At 45.6% G+C, this 21,960-nt stretch overlaps 2 protein-coding genes across 3 annotated transcripts in view; both read right to left on the bottom strand.

The window, feature by feature from the left end:
• Positions 1-2,547: 2,547 nt before the first annotated feature.
• KAT14 (lysine acetyltransferase 14) lies at positions 2,548-18,686 on the bottom strand. 2 transcript variants are annotated; one of them, XM_057379330.1, is made up of 10 exons: positions 18,417-18,686; positions 16,534-16,652; positions 14,152-14,273; positions 12,346-12,527; positions 11,433-11,852; positions 9,978-10,549; positions 9,345-9,481; positions 8,663-8,838; positions 5,605-5,795; positions 2,548-3,111 (listed from the first exon to the last, which is right to left on the bottom strand). In XM_057379330.1, the coding sequence occupies exons 1-10, from the start codon at positions 18,670-18,672 to the stop codon at positions 2,938-2,940; spliced, it is 2,349 nt and encodes a 782-aa protein (XP_057235313.1). In that variant the 5' UTR covers positions 18,673-18,686; the 3' UTR covers positions 2,548-2,937. The 2 variants fall into 2 exon arrangements, with proteins under 2 accessions (XP_057235313.1, XP_057235315.1); XM_057379332.1 differs by having other exon boundaries at positions 11,433-11,849.
• A 259-nt stretch (positions 18,687-18,945) lies between these two features.
• Positions 18,946-21,960, bottom strand: part of LOC130581321 (uncharacterized) — a 9,740-nt gene continuing 6,725 nt past the window's right edge. Inside the window, exon 2 of the mRNA XM_057379353.1 lies at positions 18,946-19,193. Coding sequence (XP_057235336.1) covers positions 18,946-19,193 — 248 coding nt within the window. The remainder of the gene's footprint in view (positions 19,194-21,960) is intronic.

The raw sequence follows: 21,960 nt of genomic DNA, 5'->3' as shown, positions 1-21,960 counted from the left end.
GCATCAAAGCTCACTGAACTCCTTGGGCTTTGCTGTCCCATTWGGAAAGGGTGAGGTCCCGCGCTTGTTCTCCAGGAGAGCTTTGTTTGCTTTGTTAAGCTGCGCTTGGCATCTCCTCTCGCTGCGGCAGTCGCTGCCCAGCCCAGGGAAGCACGGAGCAATCGTGCCGATGATGCCTTAGGATTTCAGCTTCTGTATTTTTCGTGTATCTGTAACCCTGGAATTCTTTACTGTATAACTCCAGACTCCACAGACAGTGCTGAGCTCCTGCTCTCCCATTTTTACACAAAACAATTCCTCTCCGGGCCCCAAACTCAAGGACACCTCCCTGTGCCAGGCCCCAAGAGATGGAAACAACAGAGAATTGGGGGAGCCAACTTGGAGTCAATGACTGCATTGGCTGAGCTGCAATTGGAGGATTCAGCAAATCCCGATGTGCAAATGGACAAAAGTGAGAAAGGGAGAAAAACCCGTGAGCCATTGTCCATTGTGGGTGCAGCCCCTGGGTGGGCTGGGACTGCCCTGAAGGCCCTGCAATGAACAGAACTGCTTTTATTCTCTGAATTTTGTCTGCTTCTGTTTTTAGGTAAGCCAGGTAAGGCATCGCCATGGAGCAGGGCACTGTTGGCTCTTCAAGCACAGCTCCCGGGTTCCTAAAGCACAAGAGGGAGGCAGAGGGCTGAGAGCAAAGTTTGTTTGCTTGTTTAATTTGTGCCTCATCCCTGGCAAAACTATGGCCATTCATTAAGCCCTAAGATGAAAAGCTTAAGACACATTTGAACTTCACCCTTATAAGCTGGAAATGTTATCTTGAGAGAAAGCTGGGTTATAATAGGTGTAGCTGTTAACTGGCGMATTCTCCCAGAAATACAGGCAAATTAGCAAGAAACAAGCAGAATAGCAATACACATCTCCACCTTCTATAACTGTACTGAGCTTATTCTWACTAATCTTCCTGAAGAAGGAAAACAGCTGAGATGCAAAGGCTCAAAGGCATTTAATCACTTCACTGCCTTTGAGGATCTGGGGTTAAATGAAGGACCTGGCAAAAACAAGCTGTCTGCAGGGCTGTAACAACACCAGAGGGACCAGCAGCCTCTGAGGGACAAAGCCAGAGTGACAGTCCTCAAAATCTTCATGGTCACCTTTGGGAACACAATGCAGAACTGGTCATCTCCAGACTGTCCTGTATCTCCYCATTCTGTCTGGAAAGGAGGAGCCTGCACCGTGGCTTCTGTGTGGGTATCCCACATGGAAAGGAGGAGTTTCTTGCTTTGGGCAGCTGCTCACACACATCCTCTAAAGGCTGTACTGGAGTCTGCTAGGTTTCAGTTAAATAAGATGATGGACAGACATTTTAACAAACWGTATGACCACAGGCAGGCTTTTCCAAGGGAAGGGCTTTAATTCCACTCATAAAGACACAGATTTCTTTTCTTTCCAAGTACAGCTAACTCATATAACATTAGTAACATTGAAAATTCTCACATCATGAAACAGGCAGAAATGTGCATGGATGTTCAGCCACACAACCCTTGACTTAGCTGGTTCTCCCTCCCTCTTCCACCGTTTTTCTGGTGGTGATGATGGACATTGATTACACAAAAACATATTTTGTGTCCCTTTCTCTTCTGTTCTTGAAATGAAAACTCCACTAGGGCAACTACTTACTACAGCCATGTAGCCAACAGGAGCACACAGCAGGTTAAGGACAAAGGAGTCACATTTGGTGTGAAAGGACCATCTCAGTGGATGTGATCTGTGGTTAAAATGCAGTCTGACTTCTGGTCAGGGCAGCTTTCTGTTCATCTCCATTGAAGTGAGGGAGAGAACCTGCTAAACTGTGTAAAGGGAGAAGAGTCCACTACCAGAGAAACCACTTGGGGTTGTATTTTTTAAATTTCGGGTATTAATGTTTATTCTTTGCTCTCTTTACTGATACTTAGGCACTTCCAAGAACTGGATCTGGCTCACCTCTGCCCTCTCCTCCCTCCAAGCTGCAAGGAGATTGCTTTTACAAATCAGAGCCTGAATTTCACACATCCCCATTGGCTTTTGCTCAGGGTCTCTGCAGGAGGAGGTGGATGCTGGAGCCTGTGAGGCTGCCCTGTGGTGAGAGGTGTGTCCACAGGGCTGATCTGCAGCACCAACAACTGGCAGAGAGGCAGAAAGATTCCACAAAGCTGATTTGGGACCCGGGATGTCCTTCCTTGTCTAGACACAAACCCACCTGAGCCCTTGTTCCTGAACACAAAATGGGAACTCCACACCGAGCACGAGGCAACGAGGGAAGGGGAAGGAACAAAACAAAGGGGTCTCCTCTGAGCCTTGCACTTGGGATCACAGGAACTCACACATGGTTCCAGGGCTACTGCTCCAGCATGTGTAAACTTTTCTAAAGTTAACATTCAGCTACAGGCACCAATATCTTATTTCCCTTCACAGATTCAAGATACCTAACAAAGCAATCAAACCACAGAAACACCAAATGGTTTAAGTTTAGATGTTCATTTTTGCTCATAAACAAAAACGAGACAARAAACCTGCAACRTTTTTCAGWCAAGTTTCAAAACTTGAAATCCATRAGGACCCTCTGAAGTGAAAAACATTTTTTTGTTTGGTATTTTTGTTKGTTTGCTAATGAGGCTCTCCAAAGTAACAGTGGCAGTAAAATTCCCCATAAGGAATTTCACTTTTCCAGTGGTTTCAGTGTATCCCAGCTGGCATTTCCAAGCCTCTCCCCTTGGAGCGTAGGAATCAATCCCCTTGGATTACAGTTTCAACACACAACACAGCACAGCTGAAATCCCAAGTCCTAGGGATAAACACACCAGCATGTTCCAGCTCTCCTGTGGCAGCCAACATCCTCCACCAAAAGCTGGGGGAGTTTTTTGGATGGATTGGGATTTTCCCAGCTYCTCAGATGCCTCGGGCAGCTCAGCGCCGCAGCCTGAGGAAGAAGGCGTGCTTGCACTCCTTGCTGTCCAAGGGGTAATACTTGTCATAAAAATCCAAAATGTACTCCTCAGTCTTAAATCCAAACTTCTGGTAGAGCAGCATAGCAGGGTTGCTTGCAGAGACGTGAAGGGTGACGTCCTTGCCCATGCAGGTCTGCCAAAGGAGGAGGGGGAGAAGGAAAAAAAAAAAGGAGATATCACTGCAAGAGAACGAGACAGCCTCTGGGGGAATGCGGAGGTGAGGAGATTCATCAGCTCAGGGATCCAAGGTACTGAGGAAATGTGAGAAAAGTCACAGGAGTTACCACACATAGCAACAGCAAAGGCTAAGGAACACTGAAGCTGCTCCTCCAAGCCTTTGTTTCTGGGAAACGTGGATCCTCTGACAATGAAAGCAGGTTTKGGACTATAATTTGTCAAGTTTCCAYTGTCAATTACTRAAGTAATTGTTAATTAAAARTAATCTYGGTGTACAGCACTGATCTCAAATACAATGGCCTGAAGAAAAGGCAAAGCAGCCAGAGGATCAGGCTGTGCACTCCTCCCCATCAGCAAACAGAGCTGAGCTCTCTGGGACTGCCTGAGCACCTCYGCTGTCACGCTGGAATTCCTGCCTATCCCACCCAGCTCCTCTCCCATCCTTCAGGGCACAGCACTCGCCTCCTGAGAAGGCAGGAAATCCAGTTCAAACAGCAAATAATAGCATGGCTGAAGTTACCTTGAAGTTCCTAAAYTATCCTAACTGGCAACATTCTGATAAAGATGCTGAAATAATTTATTTTCTGCTTTCATCAAGTGTTTTAATAGCATTCCATGTATATTGGGTGTATTGTAACTCTAAGTGGGAACAGTAATACCCTCTAGGAAATCTCCAAGATAGAACATTCAAGGAGAAAACTCTCAGTGGGATTTAAGAAGGAAAGGAAAAAAAAGAAGGGTGTTTTGTGGAAAGTTTGAATGAGATCGTTAAGAAAATTCAGTTTGGTCCTCTGGGCCACATATGTGAGAGGGTAAATTCTGACAGCAAACCAGCCACCACCATTTGCATCAAAACATTTTCCTGTTAAGTTATGCAGTTCCCAAGGATTCAGCCCCAAACTCAGTACACTGATCCCAAAGTGAGAGACCTCTCTTAGTCTAAACAGTGCATGAGAGTTTCTCTGTAGAGAGGAGACTCCAAGCCTGAGCAGGCTGCACAGCAGCACCCACAATGTGAGGATTGAGGAACAGGTCACAACTACATTTATTCCACAGCACTAAACCCCTTCTGCCATTGTCACAAAGTCAGCAATGACAAAATAAATCTAATGTGAGCCAAATACACTGTGCTGATCTCTCACTGCTAGTGAGCTTAATCAGCCTCAAATCTCTCAAATCTGTTTGGCTTTCCTCAGCATGGAATTTCACGCTGGTCTCCCTGCAAGCAGGATTAGGTTAATTGATGTGATTCATCCTACAAAAAGGTGTGAGGATTTTCTGTGGCTGCCCTGCCAGCTCCAGCATCCCAGCTCTGCTGCAGAGAGAGAAGTCTCTCAGCATCCACCTGCTGTATCCCTGCAAACCTTGGCGCCTGTTCCTGCTCAGTGTTGATGTCTCACATCAACAGACTGGGCTGAGRGCAATTTCCTTCAGCACTTCACACAGAGCTGCCTGGGAAATGCAAAGGGTGAGTTTAAAAGAACACTGATTAGAGGCCTGTGTCAACACTGCAGARCTGTGCAGGGAGCAGAGTTACCCTCAGGCAGCCCAGGAGCACTACCCTGACTGGAAACTGCTTTTTCACTGTCCCCAAGGCTCTGCCAGCATTCCCTACCTTGATTCTGCCAAATAAGTAAGAGGAAAAAAACAGTTTCAATGGTGAGTTTTTGTCACTGCAGCTTATCTTGACTACAACAAATACAGAAATGTTTCCCATTGGCAGCTCTGCCAAGAGAGTTCAGGGAGTGGTTAAAACTCTGAGTCCTTAAGAGGAACAGCTGGGCTCTGAAAAGGACATATCTCTGCATCCTTACTCACAATCAAGCTGGCTTTCCTGCAATTTAATTCCAGAAAGTCAATGGAATTAAGGCCACTTGAATAACAGCATTCAGAGATTTAATCAAGTGTAACTACTTTAATTCCACCCATTTAGTCAGCTCAGAATAATTTTCCTAAGTGTTCCTGTGGAACAAGGCCCAGTTTGAACAAACTGAGCAAACTTTATCACTGACTCAGCTGTACTAGAACCAGTGTATTAAAAGTGAAAGTGAGTGATTGAATCAGTAAGTGATTAAATGCATAGAATAAACCTCCAGGTGCACGCAAGAAAGCTGAAGTAGATTCTAAGTGATCCTCCCCACTCTTGTCTCATTTTCTCCTTTAAACCCCACATTTACAATATTCCTTTTACACAAACTATTGACCACTGAAGAACACAGGGTTAATTCCAAGACAGTAGAAGTGTGCAGCATCCCCTTAATTCTGAGGCCATGACCAGGATGGTTATTTTCCTAAATACATTTTAACTTTCCAAGCCTCAAAGTTTRTATATGGGAGCTATTTCCTCCCATAAACGTTCACAGAAAGGGYTATTACTCTAATATCTGTATGTGTGCAGGGAAGAAGGCAGAGCTGGTTCYTGGGCAGATTCAYRGGATGATTTCATTACCTGGATAAGATGGTAAATCATGAAGGTTGCAATCCCAGCTCTTCTCCACTCAGGATGCACCAACAGGAAGGAGATGTAAGCTTCGTTGTACTTCACATCTGGCACCATAAAGCCAAAGGCAATGATCACTTTCTTGTAAAGGACGACAACACTGAAGTCTGGGTACTGCAGGCACTCTGACAAATCAATTCCTATGGAGAAAGAGCAGCTGAAAGCATTGCAAACCAAAAGTGTCACACTTGCATGGATATCCAGGGGTTCAAGGCTTTATGGAAACACTTGATCCCTTCTTCTTACCTTTACTTCAAATCTCCGATAGCAAGAGATCAAAGAATCACAGAATAGTTGRGGTTGGAAGGGATCTCTAGAGATCACGTAGTCCAAGGCCCCTGCTAGAGKWGTCCTCTGTWACTACAGATGATGCAGTCAAATTTCCCACATTTAGGGAAATCCCAGGACACCCAGAGTGTAGGGGATGAACCCTGCCTTGGGAAAACCAGCTGCCTGCCTCCCCTGCCAGGTAAGTATRTAAGGGAAAAGGAGATGATACAACAAAACAGACAAACAAGATCTCCTTACTAGCAGGGACTCTTGCATGGAAAAACTAACAAGGCTGATTTTCTTTCAAACAACTTGAGGATGAAACTAAAACTGAAAATTCAACTCTCTTCAGAAGCAGCACTCMTGAACCTGGGCTTCAGCTCTGGTAGTATTGCCTGTTCTGGTTCCTATCTTTTTTCTCCACCTTGCCTGGAGCTCTTACTGCTGTCTCTTGGGCACACTCAGCTGGTTGCAAAGCTGCACTGTGAACCTGACCACAGCTCCCAAAGCTATCAAAACACTTGCTTCAAGCATGCAAGTTCTCTAATCTGGGGAACAAAACAGCCTCTCAGGCAGTCTTCTGTAAGTCAGAGGCTGGACACAAAACAAGGCTGGGAGTTTGTTACCTTGTCTGACTAATCATCCTGCTGCTGCAGTGCTAGAACATCCATCCACACAGCATGTCAGCACCAAACGGTGCAGTTTGAGGCACCACAGACTGACTGCTTGCTAATTGGTGTGGACAGACCCTAAATGAGATGCAAAACACAGAGGAGATGTGCCAGAAAGGTTTGCTTCAGCCTCGAGCTGGCAATTGCAAATACAGCTGGAACACGGCATAACAAAATAGCAGAGCGTGTTTTCCAGTAATCACTCTGGATGAGATGTAAGACTTCATAAGGCACCAGGCACAAAGAAGTGGGTGAGTTATTTTCTTGCAGGGTGGAGCAAGGCGTGGGAGGAATCGATTGGCAATAGGGAGCTGTGTTAATTATGCCAAGGCTGCTGCTGCCTGTGGAGTGCCTTGCAGCGTGTCTGGACAGGAACACTCACTGCCTCGGGCACGCTGCTGTCTCTGYAATGGTGCAGCTTTTCCTGTAGGAAGATGCTCAGCTCAGGATGGGTCACTGCTGGAGAGGTTTCCTGCTAGGGAGAGGTTTTCCACTAGGGCACAAGGCACTGTGACAAAAAAAATGGGGGAATCTCTTTTCACAACAGCTCCTTTGCAGTCACCACCTGCAAACCTGGTTCCACCTTGGGAGAGGCAAGAACAGCTCTGAAAGGAAGGATTTGGAGGGGCAGAAGGACTAAGTGCTGGTTTAATGATGCTCACGCAGTTTCATATCCCTGCCCTCCACTCCCAGGTTTCACCAGCTAAACCCTCTGCATCCACAAAGGAGGCTTTACCTYCTGGAGCATCACCTACTCACTTCCCTCTCCCACTCAAGCAGAACCAAGGTGCAACAATCATATCCCAGCCTCAGAAATTTTTCACCAAGGAAAAAATGTGGATTCTTGTTTGGAGCCTGATGGGAGTGTCAGCTTTCYGATTTAATGATGAACAGTTCACAGTTGGGTGGAACACACCCAAGCTCCTTATGCTAAATAAAACAGGGTGAGTCCTGAAGAAGTTAATGAAGGTGCAACTCAACTTGGCCAGAACTTCAAATGCTTTATCAGGAGAGGAGAGACTATGACAAAGCGGTTCAGCSTCTGCTGGCATTGCAAGTGTCTCTCAGGAGTTTTGAGCCAGCTTGTGTAAGGAAAGGTGTGCCAGGTTATTTCCCCCTACACTGTACAATTTGCATGATGAACAGCACAGAGAGCTCCCATCCTGACTACAGCATATGGGCACTGCCAAATTCAGCCCTGCTGAATCACTATCTGCAAATCAGAACACAAAGCAAACAGTTACCTGGAATAAAGGTGTGTACTGTTTGTACTGGGCTTCTCTAAATTAGTCTGCTGCATTGTTTGCACTGATCATCCCTGTTATTATTGCAGAAGACCTAAACACTGCAGCCTCATAACTGTCCCCAGAAAGGGCAGCCACTGTCCCCAAAGAACCTGCAGCTCAAGAAATGACACAGAAAAATTCACCCTTAATCTTTCCCATCCCTTGTAAATTCTGAGGCTTGAAGAAATAAAGGACATCACAACGAAGCYTGCAGTTGTGAAAGCMATTCATAGAATCACAGAATAAGCTRAGTTGGAAGGGACCCTCAAGGATCATCAAATCTAACTCCTGGCCCTGCACAGGACAAGCCCAAGAATCAYACCCTGTGCCTGAGAGCGTTKYCCAAACTCATGTTGGGCAGGCTTGGTGCTGTRACCACTTCCCTGGGAGCCTCTTCCAGTGCYCAAYCACCCTCGGGTGAAGAACCTCTTGGTAACGAACAGTGATCTCTGGTATAAAACTGGTTATTTCAAYCCCTGATTCTGCAAAACTTTTCACTGGATGGTTTAATTAACTACTGAATTACCAGACTACGCTTTTTGGCACCTATTTTTGTAGGTACTCTGCTAATTAGAGCCTAATTGCCCGGTTCTAARTGATCTCAAGAGACAGACACCAAACCCAAGTCTCCACCTCAAATGCATTCCTGTGACATCAGATAATAAAGGGTGTCTAAGAACTGCATCAGACACCACATGAATCAAAATTTGGCCCAAGAGCATTTCTTTTTTGAACAAAACTACTTCCTTCTTAAAAACCCAAGCACTGGAGGAATCTTACCAGGCCAGAAGAATTCGTGGCACATGGAGTTTATGGTGGGGATGTGATTAGGGCGAACGTAGCAGTAATCAATGGGTGCTTCTGGCTCAGCCTTCCAGTTGAGATCATTCYTGTGTGGATTTGCCCGGATTTCTGCCAGCAGCCTGAGTTTTGGGGGCTTTGTCTCATAATCACGTCTGCCAGGAACATGAAAAGGAAACACAAAAAGCAAGTGAGCAACAACAGCTGCCACTGCAGCTCAATCAGTATTACCCATGAAATATTTTCTGACACACTCAACYTTAGGAAAAAAAGAACAGTCTTCCATTCATGTGGGAAAAGAGCTCCCAGCTGAGCAAAAACACCCTTGTGCCAGAGGCCAGGACACGTTCCAGACCCGCAGCATGTCCAGCCAGTCTCTCCTTACAGCACGAACCAGGAAATCATGGTTCTGACCCATGAGCAGGTGCAGCTTGCAGTGAATGACTCCTGCAATTCCCTCTCTGCCCTTGCCCCCTCTCGGAGATGCCCCTTCCCAATGCAATCCGTTTACCTACTCAGCTAAATGGAACAGTATCCCCTCAGGGTTACCGTGGTGCACTGGGTTGTACTTTGAGGAGGAGTGAGGAGCACTGCCCAAGAAAGGTGTCCTCTCCGGGGGCTGGCGGCGCRCAAGCCAAGAGCAAGCTCAGACCCTCTGTACCTGATGTAAGGTTTAAGGACACGGGAGGTGTAAGGGCTGACWATACTGTGGTCTGTCAGCAGGTCTTCTGAGCCTACCAGGCGATACAGAAACTTGGTTGTCTGCTGGCGATATCCCTTCGTGGCGGGCAGCATTGTCTGGGTGCACAAAAAAAGGCAGAACAGTTACAGCAAGATTAGTCAGTGATTTAACAAGGGAATAGYGTGGAGGGAGAATAAGTGCATTTCAGTGTGACCACGATGGTCCYGCCTCTGGACTCTGCTGTGCACTCCCCAATTCAGTGCCCAAACCCATGAGCTGCACTCCTCACTCAGAAACAAGTCATGGCCCTCCTGCACATATGAAAGAGCACCTCCCTGTTTGGGGCTGTCCAGGCCTCCACCATCAGCATTTGGGCAGGGCAGAGTACAAATACATCGACTTTTGTGGTGCTGACACTGACAGACAGCAGCGCTGCACCAGCATGTCCCAAGAAGGGACTTAGGAGAGCACTGGTGGGGACACAGCCCCAAGTCAAAACCAGTCTTGTTCACATAATCCTTCTCACTTTAGGAGTCAGATAACCTCAATGTGACACTGCTGTCTGCAGCAGAAGCTTTWGAACAACAACTGCTTACATTTGGGAACACCCACCTGGTATCTGTCCAAGATCCTGAAGTCCTGGCTAGTAGTTCTGTATGTTGCTTGCCCTACTGGGGACCTGGAGACACCACCTTCTTTGGCTCCATAAATCCCATCAACCAGGAGCAGTGCAGCATTCACAACCTGGTCCAAGTCAAACAGGGGGAGGCCTCTTTCCCTCTTGGCCTGCCTGACCAGCAGCTTGCGCCTCAGCCTCCGGGCCTCTGGGGTCATGCTCAAAGCATTGGGACAGGCTTCCAGTCTCTTCAGCAGCAGCTTCTCCTCGTAGATGCTCACTGAGGTGTGCTTGGGAACTCGGGGTTTAGCATCCTTCTCCATCTGTGTCTTCCCCTTGTCTCGTCCTCTCACCTGCAAGGGTATGTTTGACTCCTCAGGATCTTCACTGTCACCTTCCATCCGTTCTATCTTTTCTTCTTCGCTCTCCACCTCTTGCTTGATCTGCTCAGCTGTCTTCACTTTCTTTCTGCTTGCTATCATGGTGCCAGCACCAGCTGTCCCACTGGGAGGGGGCACATACTCTATTCCTGGGTCTATGACTCCATCTCCTTCCATCTCTTCATCATCTGTGGGACAGATCAAAACAATCCAGGAGGAAAGAAAAAATAATTTAAACCTCAAAGCCCCATTTCAAAAAAGGTTGTCACAGCATTTTTCTGCTAAGGAACATAATGTGGGTTTACCCAACACACTTCATTTTCTGTATACTCCTGGATCTCCTGGTTTTAGACAGGAGATGCCGTAAAGAGTACAACTGTAGGGCACAGAATCAATCCTGCTCCTTGTAGTTTGGCATCTGGAAACAGAGCCCCTACTGAGCTGCAAGCTCATGTTCTTGGATGAATGTCAAGCTGCTGAAAATTCCGAAAGACTGAGGATCAAAAGGTCAAGCTGGTGAGCTGTATCATCAGCTGGCATAATGAGGAGATGTCCTGTCCTCTACAGAACYTCACTATCCTTCCTGTCCCCAGCAGTCTGGCTCCTTCAGGAACTAAGAGAATTCAGCCTGCATCACTGCTTTGCAATCTCACCAAAACTAAACATCCATTAAACAGCACGTTCAAACTCATAAAATACTGGGACATTACCATGGGAATAAAATTTCTCCCATAAAAAAAACATTTGAGACAAAACTAGAGTTGCTRTCTAACAGTGTAATTTGCATTGCAGTGAAATGCTTATGCTGAGTGGTCCAGCAGTTGCTGTGTGAAATCCACCCACTGTTTAGTCAGGAAACAGTAACGGGGATTTCTTCTGGCCTTAGAAGCTAGTGATACCACAATGGAAAACCAGTTAATTCTCACACTCAACTTAGACTATAAAAATTACCAGTTACTTCCTGTCTTATCCTGAAAGGATCCTGCAGCTCATTGGGAGCTTTTTTTTTTAACATCTTCCTAGAAAACTACACACGGTCCATCACTAAACCAAACCCGTGGTGGCTCTTACCATGGAACAGAGCCTGTGGTGGCATGACATCCGGGATGAGATCTGCTTCTGAGAGCAGGCTGGGAGTAGCCGAGTGCGAGGCAGGAGTGCCRGGGGCAGAGAAGTCCAGGGACGGGGAGGGAGAAGGGCTGGTGAGCGGCGTGCGATCGGACGAGCTCAGCGAGGAGAAGTCGATGACCTCTCCTTTCTCCAGGACGATGTCGGGCCGGCGGCAGCGGCTGCTGAACTTGACGGGAGTGGAGGAAGTGCTGCGGTCCAGGAAKCCGGCCGCCTCCTTCTGGGCCCTGCGAATCTCCTTGGCTTCCTGAGTGCGGGACCTCTTCTCCTTCAGCTCCATGGCYGACTCCACCGGATTGCGGCTCACCCGCTTCCGAAGGCCTTCCACYGTGATGATGGGATCCAGGGGGGGCTTGGAAGCTGCTGAAGGAGGAGTTTGCTTATTCTGACTGACTGGATACACACTACACAGTCAAAACCCCATTAAAAGATGGATTTTCAATGCGTACAACAAATTCACTCTGGGRCATGTAGCATTAAGCCAGTGTATGACTAAAGCCTCATTAAAGCCCAAATGTTATTCCTCTGCACAGAGGAGAATTTGCATCTAGTGACAAAAGACAATCCCCAGGGTAAAGTGGAGAAATTGTGGATTTCAGCTAAAAAAAAACCCAACCCAAAATACTCTGCASAAGCCTCAAAACCCTTTAAACCAGCACAATGCAACAAAGTAATAAAATAGAACAAGCTTCTTCCACTACAGTCTATGCACCATAGTTCTCTACAGTCAATCATTACAGCAGAACAGATCTAAGGAACTGCCCATGAACACAAATACATGGTTTTAACTGAACTTTTCTCACATCTGCCAGCTCTGGTCCAGTGAGGACCCTACACACTCCTGGGACAGAGCTACCTTTTGCCTTTAGCGCAGAGGTAGACAGCTTCTCTCCTTCAGGCTTCAGTGTTGGGGGTTTGTTATGAACCAGCTTCCACCATCCTGGTTCTCCAAACTCCTGCGCCCCAGAGCGAAAAAACAAAGGGCTCCCCACAGAGAGACAGCCAGCAACGGTGCTCCACCATGTTGAGGTCTTTTTCCTGCAGTGGGAGAGAGGAAAACAAGGGTTAGTCCCCACCCACCAGCTGTGCTTCCATCCTGGACAGAGCGTTTCTGCCACTGGTGCTGATGCACACACTCTGAACTACTTCTGAAGCATTGTTTTGGCCACTTGGAGGCAGGGAGCTACACTTAAGCCTTTCATTCTTACTGGGCATCTTGGCACTCTGCACTCCTTCGGGAACTGGTCACAGGGCTAACTAAGGTGGCACTTAAGGAAAAGTGAGAATACATACTAAAGAATTTCCCTTGTAGCCAATAACTGAGGTACTCCCTTGGACTGTGGAGAATCAGGTTCATGGATGGTGCAGAGTCTAAACTCCGCTGCACAGAATCCCAGGATTTCTTCTTGCCTTTGCACACCCCCAGTGGCAGAAACTTCTGTACTTGCCAAGGCTTGGCTGAGGAGGTGCTCASTACTGCACTTACACACCTTGGGGTACTGAAACTCAAAGGTGGGGGGTAAACCCAGGTGCCCCAGCTCAGAGTCTGTAGGGTCACAGTAAATCTGGATAAGCTGCACATCAACATGCCAAGGAAGAACAGCATTGCACGGCTTGTACCGCTACACACACGATTCAGCTGTCTCTGTTCCATCAGTGGCTTGTCCAGGCAAGCGGGGAGACATTGTCTGAGGCCAGGAATCACTCTCTGAATTTTAATCAGAGCAAGGAGTGCCCAATTCCCAGGGCAAGTCTCAAAAGGCAGCAGCAAACCCTGGGAGGCATCAGCTCCCTGAGTAAGGGACAATGGGCCATCAGCTGCCCTCCTGTCAGGGTCCCTKTGGCTTCCAGAGAGGACAAATGCGAACATTTCTGAGAACTGAGCAAGAGGCACAGACAAGCACTGAGAGCAAAGCCAAAGACCAAATCTGGTGAGGAAGAAAGGCCAGATCTTACAACAGAGAAATCCCTGGGGAAGAAATCAAGTCAATCAAATCTACAACTTCCAAGGATTGCTCAGTTCCTTCCCTGCCTCCACAGCAGTTCGACAGCTTCAGCACGCTCAGAAAAAATGTGCTGTTCACCTGGAAAATGAAGGCTGCCCTTTACAAGAGAGGTTCCACCTCTGGCAGTGTCTTTACACACATCGAAAAATGTTTCAGTTGTTTAGCACCTACTATGTAAAAGCCATTTTCATGAAGATCCAAAACAATCTAAAAGGTGAGGCTCAGTTCTTTTTAAAGAACTTGGTCCTTGCATGCTTTACAGCCAAGGCACATAGCACTTAGCGGAACCACATTTTTGTCCTTAAAGTTTGACAATACCAGGACTAACATATACTTTGTGACTGTTTAGAAAAACTCAGTCTTTGCAGGTTCATATTGCTGCCTAAAGATAAGAAATAATCCAAAACTCATGCATTTGTATTAGTTCCCTGTGACATTCTTGGGGTTATTTTTCCTCAGTAAGAAATGATTACTCTTTCTCAAGTGCACCCCTCATGCCTGCATTCAGATTCTTAATATTAAATCCTCCCTTTTTATCACTTGCAAGGTTCAACAGAGATGTCACAGTATTAACCACGAGTCTGGTCCATCTGTATAACAGATTGTAATTCCTTTGGCTCACCAACCAGCCCCTCAGGGAAGTATCATGTCTTTACCTGTTCCCTAATAAGAAAGTCCAGTGTTTCTCAATAAAAGCACAAATATCTTCTTTCCATCTGAAGTACCCCTGACGGCCCGTTCCTTCCAGAGACAAGTTGTACATTGCCAACATGACAACCTGGAACAGAAAGTGTTGGACACAAGTAAATCTTTTCTGCTTTGTCTGCTGAACAGACCCCCACAGCTGCCACACACCCAAAAAATCTTTGCTCCCTCATAAATATCTTATTTTTGCAACATCTCATAGGCAACTTCTGCAATCCATGTTTTTCCTGGTTTCATGCTGCCCATTCTTGTCTTTCTATTGTTAGATGCACATTCTTCCAGAGATTTCTCCATCCCAGGGGAATAACAAGCTGCCTAKTTATGCAGGTTTGTGCTCAGACACAAGAATTGTGCAGCTGTTGTATAAATGAATTACAGCACAGCCGGAATGTAATGTGAAGGTAGGGAAACAGTCTTGGAAATAATAAAAAAAAAGTCACAAGTAATCCCACTGTCTAATACATGAAAAACATTGTGACAATGGCCTTTCCAGACACTGTTACATTTCAAACTCAACAAAACTCTAAAATTACCCATTTCCTGTTGTTCTGGGTGTGCAAGAAGCAAGTTTGTCTCCAGGTGACCTCCGTTAAACACCATTTACAGCTCATTCACACAAGTGACAACCAAATTCACTCTGACCTGTTACACACCTAAACTAAAGAGCAGGTTTAAAAAATATCACACCTCTTTTAACTACGTTCTAGGTGACCAACTGTTAATGACATTTACTTAATTAATTCTGRTTAATTTATTAGAATACAACTAAAATCAGCTAGGCTGGGATAATAATTCAACAATCACACAGCCTTGGTTTGGCACTATTTCCAACATGGACTTATACTTCACCCTCAGAGAAGCCTGAAACGTGTTTTTCTTAGGGAGATGGGTCTCCTTATAGCGGATGTTGACTTGCTGCTATGCATTATCAAAGACATCAAAATGAAGAAATATGGACAGCTTTAACATCCCTCTACCCTATTTCTACCTCACAACCCCTCCTAGTCTGATAACTAGGATTTTGTGGGTTTTAAAGTAATGTGGGACAGTGTCTCAGGACATCAGAAGTAATTCTCTTTTCAGGTGCTGAAGATAAGGATCTATAGAGGCCATGTACTCTGCAAAAAATCCAGAAATCACTGTCCCCATTCTTCCTGCTCCAGGTAAGTTAATCTGACCACTTCCCTCAATTCCACTGACACAGATGCAGCAGCAGCTTTCTTCAACCATTTTCACTTTGCCTGCCCCTTCCCCCTGGCACTCTGAAGAGACCTGGGCACAATTCCAGCAGCCTGTGCTTCCCAGTGTGTAACTTGGTGAAACTCTGCCAATCTGCAAGCACAAACCCCTACACCAACCTTTTCCCCTGCCCTGGCCACCAAGAGAAAGCACTGCAGGAGTTAAAATTGGTGTTCCAAATTAATTTATATGATGCTAAGGTTGTAGGTAAGAATCAGGGGGAAGGCCAACAAGGCCAATATTTTCAACAATAAGACAGACTGTCCTCAGGACAAGCAGCCTCCAGAGCTGGTAGATGGGGACAAGGAGCAGMTTCTCCCAAGGAACCAYCAACAGGACCAGAGGACACAGTCTTAAACTACACCAGGGGAGGCTTAGGCTGGGCATTAGRAAGAAGTTCTTCACAGAAAGGGTGACTGGGAACTGGAATGGGTTGCCCAGGGAGGTGGTGCAGTCACCATCCCTGGAGGKGGCACTCAGTGCCATGGTCTGRTTGACAGKGTGGTGTTGGGTCAYGGGTGGGACTGGACGATCTCAAAGGCMTTTTCCAAMCTAACTGATCCTGTGGTTCTGTGATATTCTATGAGACAGCACACCACTACTCTCCCAAAGGATGCAAACAGATGTTGTTTTGATTGCTCAGGTGTGCAAATGATTCAAACAGTGAATTCCAGCAAGGACTGATGCTACWGCATAAGCAGACAGCTTGGAGCTTTGTATTCAGGGAACTGGCAAACTCTCTATGTTGCCACCTCACTAATTTTACCATTTTCTTATATACAAAAAACCTGTTCATGCCTAGCAGCCAAAACGCATTTATTTTGCTTTTCCAAAACCTGCTTGAAGCCATGAATTCATGAACAACATAAGGAAAAAAAAAAAGGAATGTGGTTTGTATTATTATATTTCAATTTTCCTGCCAAACGCTCAAGTTCTCATGTGCAGGCAATCCTCAGCTAATTAATTTCTGAAGCTCATGCAAATGCTTCTTTGTTACCAATACCTGATCCTCCTTTTCCARGCAGCATATACACAACAAACAACAATTTCAGAAAGTCCCACAGTTGTTGTGCTGGCACAAACATTTCACTTACTTGTTGCCATGTTAATCTCAGACGTTCAAATTGCTCCTTCCCGTCTTCTGAGCAATCAGAACAAGTAAATCTGAAAAAGTTATCTCCTTTGAGGTAGCTGAGCTGTTCTCTCAGTTGACCTAAAATTAAAAGGAAAAAAATCTTTTTTTTTGGCCTTTTATAGGAAGAAGTGCTGCAAATGAAATTTGGGTTTCCTCCAAAATCAGATGAACAGACCCACCGGTAAATCCCTATGCATCCAAAGTTATGGGCTCTAATTTTGTGTTTCTGTAGCAGAGGAAAAAAAAAAATCCAGGCTTCTAAGTTCACTAGGAGTTAATTTACACAAGTACCACGAACTGAAAAATGACATCACAAGACAGGGGAACCGTTAAGACCAGAGTGTTTCTGAAGAGTCCCACATAAAAGGTATTGCTCTAAAAGGATGTCATCTCTTTCACTGTAACAACAGCACATCAAGCACTTTTAATACATGCATACCCTGCTTCCAAGGTGAATTGCAGCATTAAGGTTGCAGCTGTGTCTGATGGGGGAATACCCTCCACACTCAGTAGATTAACAGAATTTCCAAATGGCAAATCAATGTAAAAAGGTGATTATTTGTCTSACAATTTCCACAAGTGACAAGTGAACTCCCTAGAGCTGAATGATTAGGAAAGAGCACAGTATCTCCCTTTTACAGCTCGTTTACTCTGGACATTTGTATGTGGCTACTGTTGCTTTGCAACTGGCCTTCTCTGCTCCTTGGACTTGTTCCACAGCAACTGCAGAGAGGAGCATATTTGAAAAATAAAACAAATTGAGTATCAAATCAAGTGATCATGCATGAGATAACTCATGCTACCTTTAACTCTGCTCCATTTTTTATTAATACATTTCAAGTTAATACTTCCCGTTATTGAACAGTAATTTAATAGTCTRATACTGGTTTCATTAGATGAACATCTAAACATTCACTAGCACGCCTTGAGAGGAGATTTTTACACTGTAAATTTTGGCAAATTCTAAGAAGGCAAAAAAGGGCCTCTGACAAATCTACAAGGCAGGTGCCACATAAACAGTTCATTATTTCCAGTCACAAACAAACAAACAAAAAAAAAAAAAAAAGGTGCCAAATAAACAGTTCATTATTTCCAGTCACAAACAAACAAACAAAAAAAAAAAAACAAACCAGATCAAACCAAACAAAAAAGCCCACCCCAAAATCACAACCAACCAGTGCTTAGCAATATCTGCCTTTTAGATCTAATAACAGATCAGACCATCCAGAATTTAAAACACTTCTATTACACTTCTACCAGCATAGATCTTATGTCAAGTRCCAGAGAAGAGACACCAAGTTATGCAGCTTGCTCCTCCCAGAGCTGTCTGCTGCAGGCTGGGCGTATTTCTATGAAAGCCAACTTAAATTCACATTATTGGAAAAACTTGAGGGTTGAGATTTAGCCATATGCTCCACAGATATGACAAATCAACAGGAAGAAAAAAACCCAAGTAACACCATTCAAGTCCTTTTCCTCCCCCGAATTTGTGGCAAGGGTCATTATCTTTATCTGAGTGAACAGAGAGGCCGAGTTGCTTGGCCCAAGCACCCTAAACAACTGCAAGGATTGTGAGGGTGAGCACATTTCTGAACTTTAATATTCTCTCCTGATTATAGGAGACAGTTTGAGTTCCTTACAGAGAGTAGCAGCTCTGGACCTGAAGTGTCTAACCCACCCCATGCCAGCAGGCTGCAGGGCTGTGTGCAATGCCACAACAGCCTAATTCCACCGGGACAGGATAGGGTAGAGTAAAACAAGCTGTAAAACAGGAATGCAGGACAGCAGGAACACCTTGCAAACACCCACCACAGCAAAGCACAACACAACTGGCAGCCTTACTTGCTGGGATCCACTTCTGGCACTTCTCACAGTAATAGGACATCTCCTCCATCCAGGAGGCTTCACCCTCATCGCTGTTCAGGGAGTCGCCGCTCTGGTCGTGCGATAAATCCACGGAGGCCTGGTCCTCGGACTCCACGATCAGGAGAGTCTCCCCTTCCACCTCGCCCTCCTCCAGGCCCTCGGAGGTGGAGGTCCTGGTGGCTTCATCGTCGTGGCGGCTGAGCAGCCCGCTCATGTGAACGTTATTGGCCATACTGGATGGAGGAGCCCACAGAACAACGAGCTGCTCCTCCCCACCTTCAGTCCAGCCGCGCTGATTACCCACAGTCCAAATCCCACAGTCCAAGTAGCAATCACAGAGAAATGGGGTTTTGTCCGCCCTAAAGCTTTAGAGGCTGGATTATAATTTATACTAAATAAGCAGTCTTTCACAGGTTACCTCTGCTTGCTAAAACACCTGCARGAAATTAGGTGCAAATGACCTCCAAACGCTTTCAATCAAACCTCTAAGGAGCCAAGCCTGTGCCTAGGACTGCTGGGAACGTTTTTCCATTAGCGCCTTGTCTCGTTCTTCCATCAGCTGCTTTGTCAGAGCAATCTGCTCCTCTAACAGGCGAATGTTCTCCTTTTTCTGATTCTGACGCTCAAGATCTCTGACAACTCCACTTCGCAGTCTCTGAAAACACAAGGGACAGGGGTTATCACAGCCSGAGTGATGCTGAATGGGATCAGCCCCACCCAAAGCTGTTCCCTCTGCTGCCTTTGCCACGGCAGCTTAATGTGGTTGGAATCTTCAGGAGCCAATATCCAACATCAATACACCAAAAAGTGTTTTATTTGCACTCACTTCAGATGGGTGGGTTTACTAAGTGACAAAGCTATTGAACAAGGAACTACTAGGAACTGTAATTCCCATGCCACCACGCAGGATGGGTGTGATCTAAAAAATCATGTTATCTCTGACTTAAATCTTTACCAAATCAGAATAATCTCCWCAAAACTTCTCTGCTTGGAAGCAATTTTGTGACAAATTGAAAACTACTTTAAGAAAAACTAACATGTGTCTTCATTTGCTTTTTTCTGCTCGTGTCTTGATTAAAAAAATACCCATAGCCTGCTTATGCCACGTTCTTGAAAAAGCAAGGCMCCCCCTTCACAAAATATCCCCTTTACCTAAAATGTTCATTATAAATCATGTAATTATATAACAYATATATATAAACAAATACATAATGTGCAACACATACCAGCAGCTTTCAACTCGGGGTGCAAGCCCTGCAGTGGGTGTAAAAAGCCCTAAGAAAATCCCAGCTCCTCTTTGTTTCCTCCATAGRCTTCTCTCTCTCTGTTACCCAGTTTTATTCACTGATACTTGGATAATTCCGTGAAAGATCAATAACCTATTCAACCCACTGAATGGAGCCAAAATGCACTTGGCAAATAATTTATTTGAAAGCTGACCCTGAAGTCACTTYAGAGGATGTTTGTGACTGTTATTTGACAAGTTATCACAGTGTTTATTCCTCACCTARCRTGCCAATAACTGCACACCTCAAAGRCAATTATTTCTCCTGTCAAGACCAAAATAGAAAGGTTTTAAGAAATAATATTATCTTATTAAGAAAATGAGACACATATGTCAACCAATAACCAAAACTCTCTCCAGAAATTAATCTAATAAAACCAGTTTCTTTCCATCAGCCTCCATCAGCTGAACTCAGGTTACAAATCAGTAATCTGAAGACAAAATTCATAAACTTATTATTACACTGTTAGTTAATAACAATAAAGATGTGGGGAATACAAGGTAACATCAATCACACCTATAATGTAATCCTTTTTCCTTCACAAATCACTGCAATCTTTCAGATGGTGGATGTATTTACTTTGAAAATGCATGGTATGCAAAAGACACCTTTATAATTTGAGTGTCACAAGTAACAAGACCTATAAAAAAGTTAATCTTCACATCTTCCTCTATTMTTGGAAGTTAGCCCTGCTTGTCTTCTGCAGACGTGAAAAGCATGTGCAAGCTCAAATCACTCTGGGCCTGGCACATCACTATATAAAAGTCACAAGTTTATTAATCTGCACAAAGATCAACGTGAAATAACCTCTACACCAGGACTGTAAAAMATCCACATTATTTATTTCCATTGTGTTATCTAAATAACTGGATCTGTTAACATGAAGCAAATATTGTCTGATTTGATGGTGAAGTATTACAAAATCTCACATTTAATTTATAAAATTTAAGCCTTGAGCCTTGGCCCTTCTGAACAGGTATTAGCCAAGGTCGAAAGGATCCGTGAAGTTTAGGTGTCTCACTGAAACACCCAAGGGTGATGTTTACCCTGCAGCACAYGTTCAAAGTACAGCTTTAATTGCAGCTGCAGTTTAGTTTAGGAGCATTAACTCCTACTCCTGCCAGATCCTCAGTGGCTCAAGGCAGACACACCGAATTAGTGAGCAGCCAGCTACAAATATTTGAGCTCAGGTGATCTACCCAGCATATCCATCAGCTCTGCCAAGTGCAGAGCYATGGCTGGTTGCCATTGCTGGGATATGGACTGSRTATTGGAACTCTGGTGTTCTGTAAYTYTTGTGTCATTTAGCACAGGMTTTTTCTGTGTGCAATTTCTAGATCTTTTGGTAAATGAATGGAGAAGGATCAGATGTGTGTCCTCATATCAGTATCCCCTTGGCTCATCAGCAGGGTCCAAACCAGCACCCTTATTGCCCACACAGCACACCTTTACACAACCACACAACTTTCRGGCAGGATTTCTCTGTGTCAGGACTCACCATTGTCAGATCTGACACTYTGGCTGTGAGCTCTCTTGCACACAGTGTGCCTGCCAGGAATTACCTAATTTTTGTAAATGCTGCACAGGAAATTTCCCTGTTTAATTACAATATGGTGTTTCTGACAGCTCGCACTCTGCCTGCCCTGGCAGACCAAGAAGGGAGCTGGGGCAGCTGCATGGCACAGTACAACRCTGTCTGCCCTTCAGCAAGGGTGCACTTGTGGAGCTGAGGAAAACCAGGRGACAGCACAGCCAGACAGGGGAGAGCCTGGGAACCCTGCCAGAGTGGTGCCCTTGGCCAAGAGGCTCCAARATTACATCCTTCCTGCACACTGCCTGCTGGAGAGGGCGGGAAGCACCTCCACCGAGCCTGTCCTGACTCACCTAGGGCTCCAGAAGCGTAATACACCGGACAGCATTACGGAGCTGGTGCAGCTAAAAAAGCATGGAAAGTGCAGGTGCCAAGGCAGGAAAACGTAGGGAAGGGGTAGCTCGTGGAGAGAGCACCAGCGGGGCAGCGCTGGGCAGGTGCAGCTCTGGCCTCTGGGCGCCGGGCTGGGCGCACACAGAGCCCGCAGCCCCCAGTGCTGGGCGCGGAGGGGGACAGGGACAAGGAGCAGCTGGGACGGAGGACGAAATGGAAGGATGGAGGGAGAGATGGAGGGAGAGATGGAGGGAGGGATGGAGGGAGGGATGGAGGGAGGGATGGAAGGAGGGATGGAAGGAGGGATGGA

This window comes from Malurus melanocephalus, unplaced genomic scaffold, assembly GCF_030028575.1.
Source record: "Malurus melanocephalus ecotype Western Australia unplaced genomic scaffold, MMel_1.1 scaffold_402, whole genome shotgun sequence".
Taxonomy (NCBI): domain Eukaryota; kingdom Metazoa; phylum Chordata; class Aves; order Passeriformes; family Maluridae; genus Malurus; species Malurus melanocephalus.
Note: the sequence above shows the minus strand (reverse complement) of the source record. Positions and strands in the feature narration are given on the sequence as shown.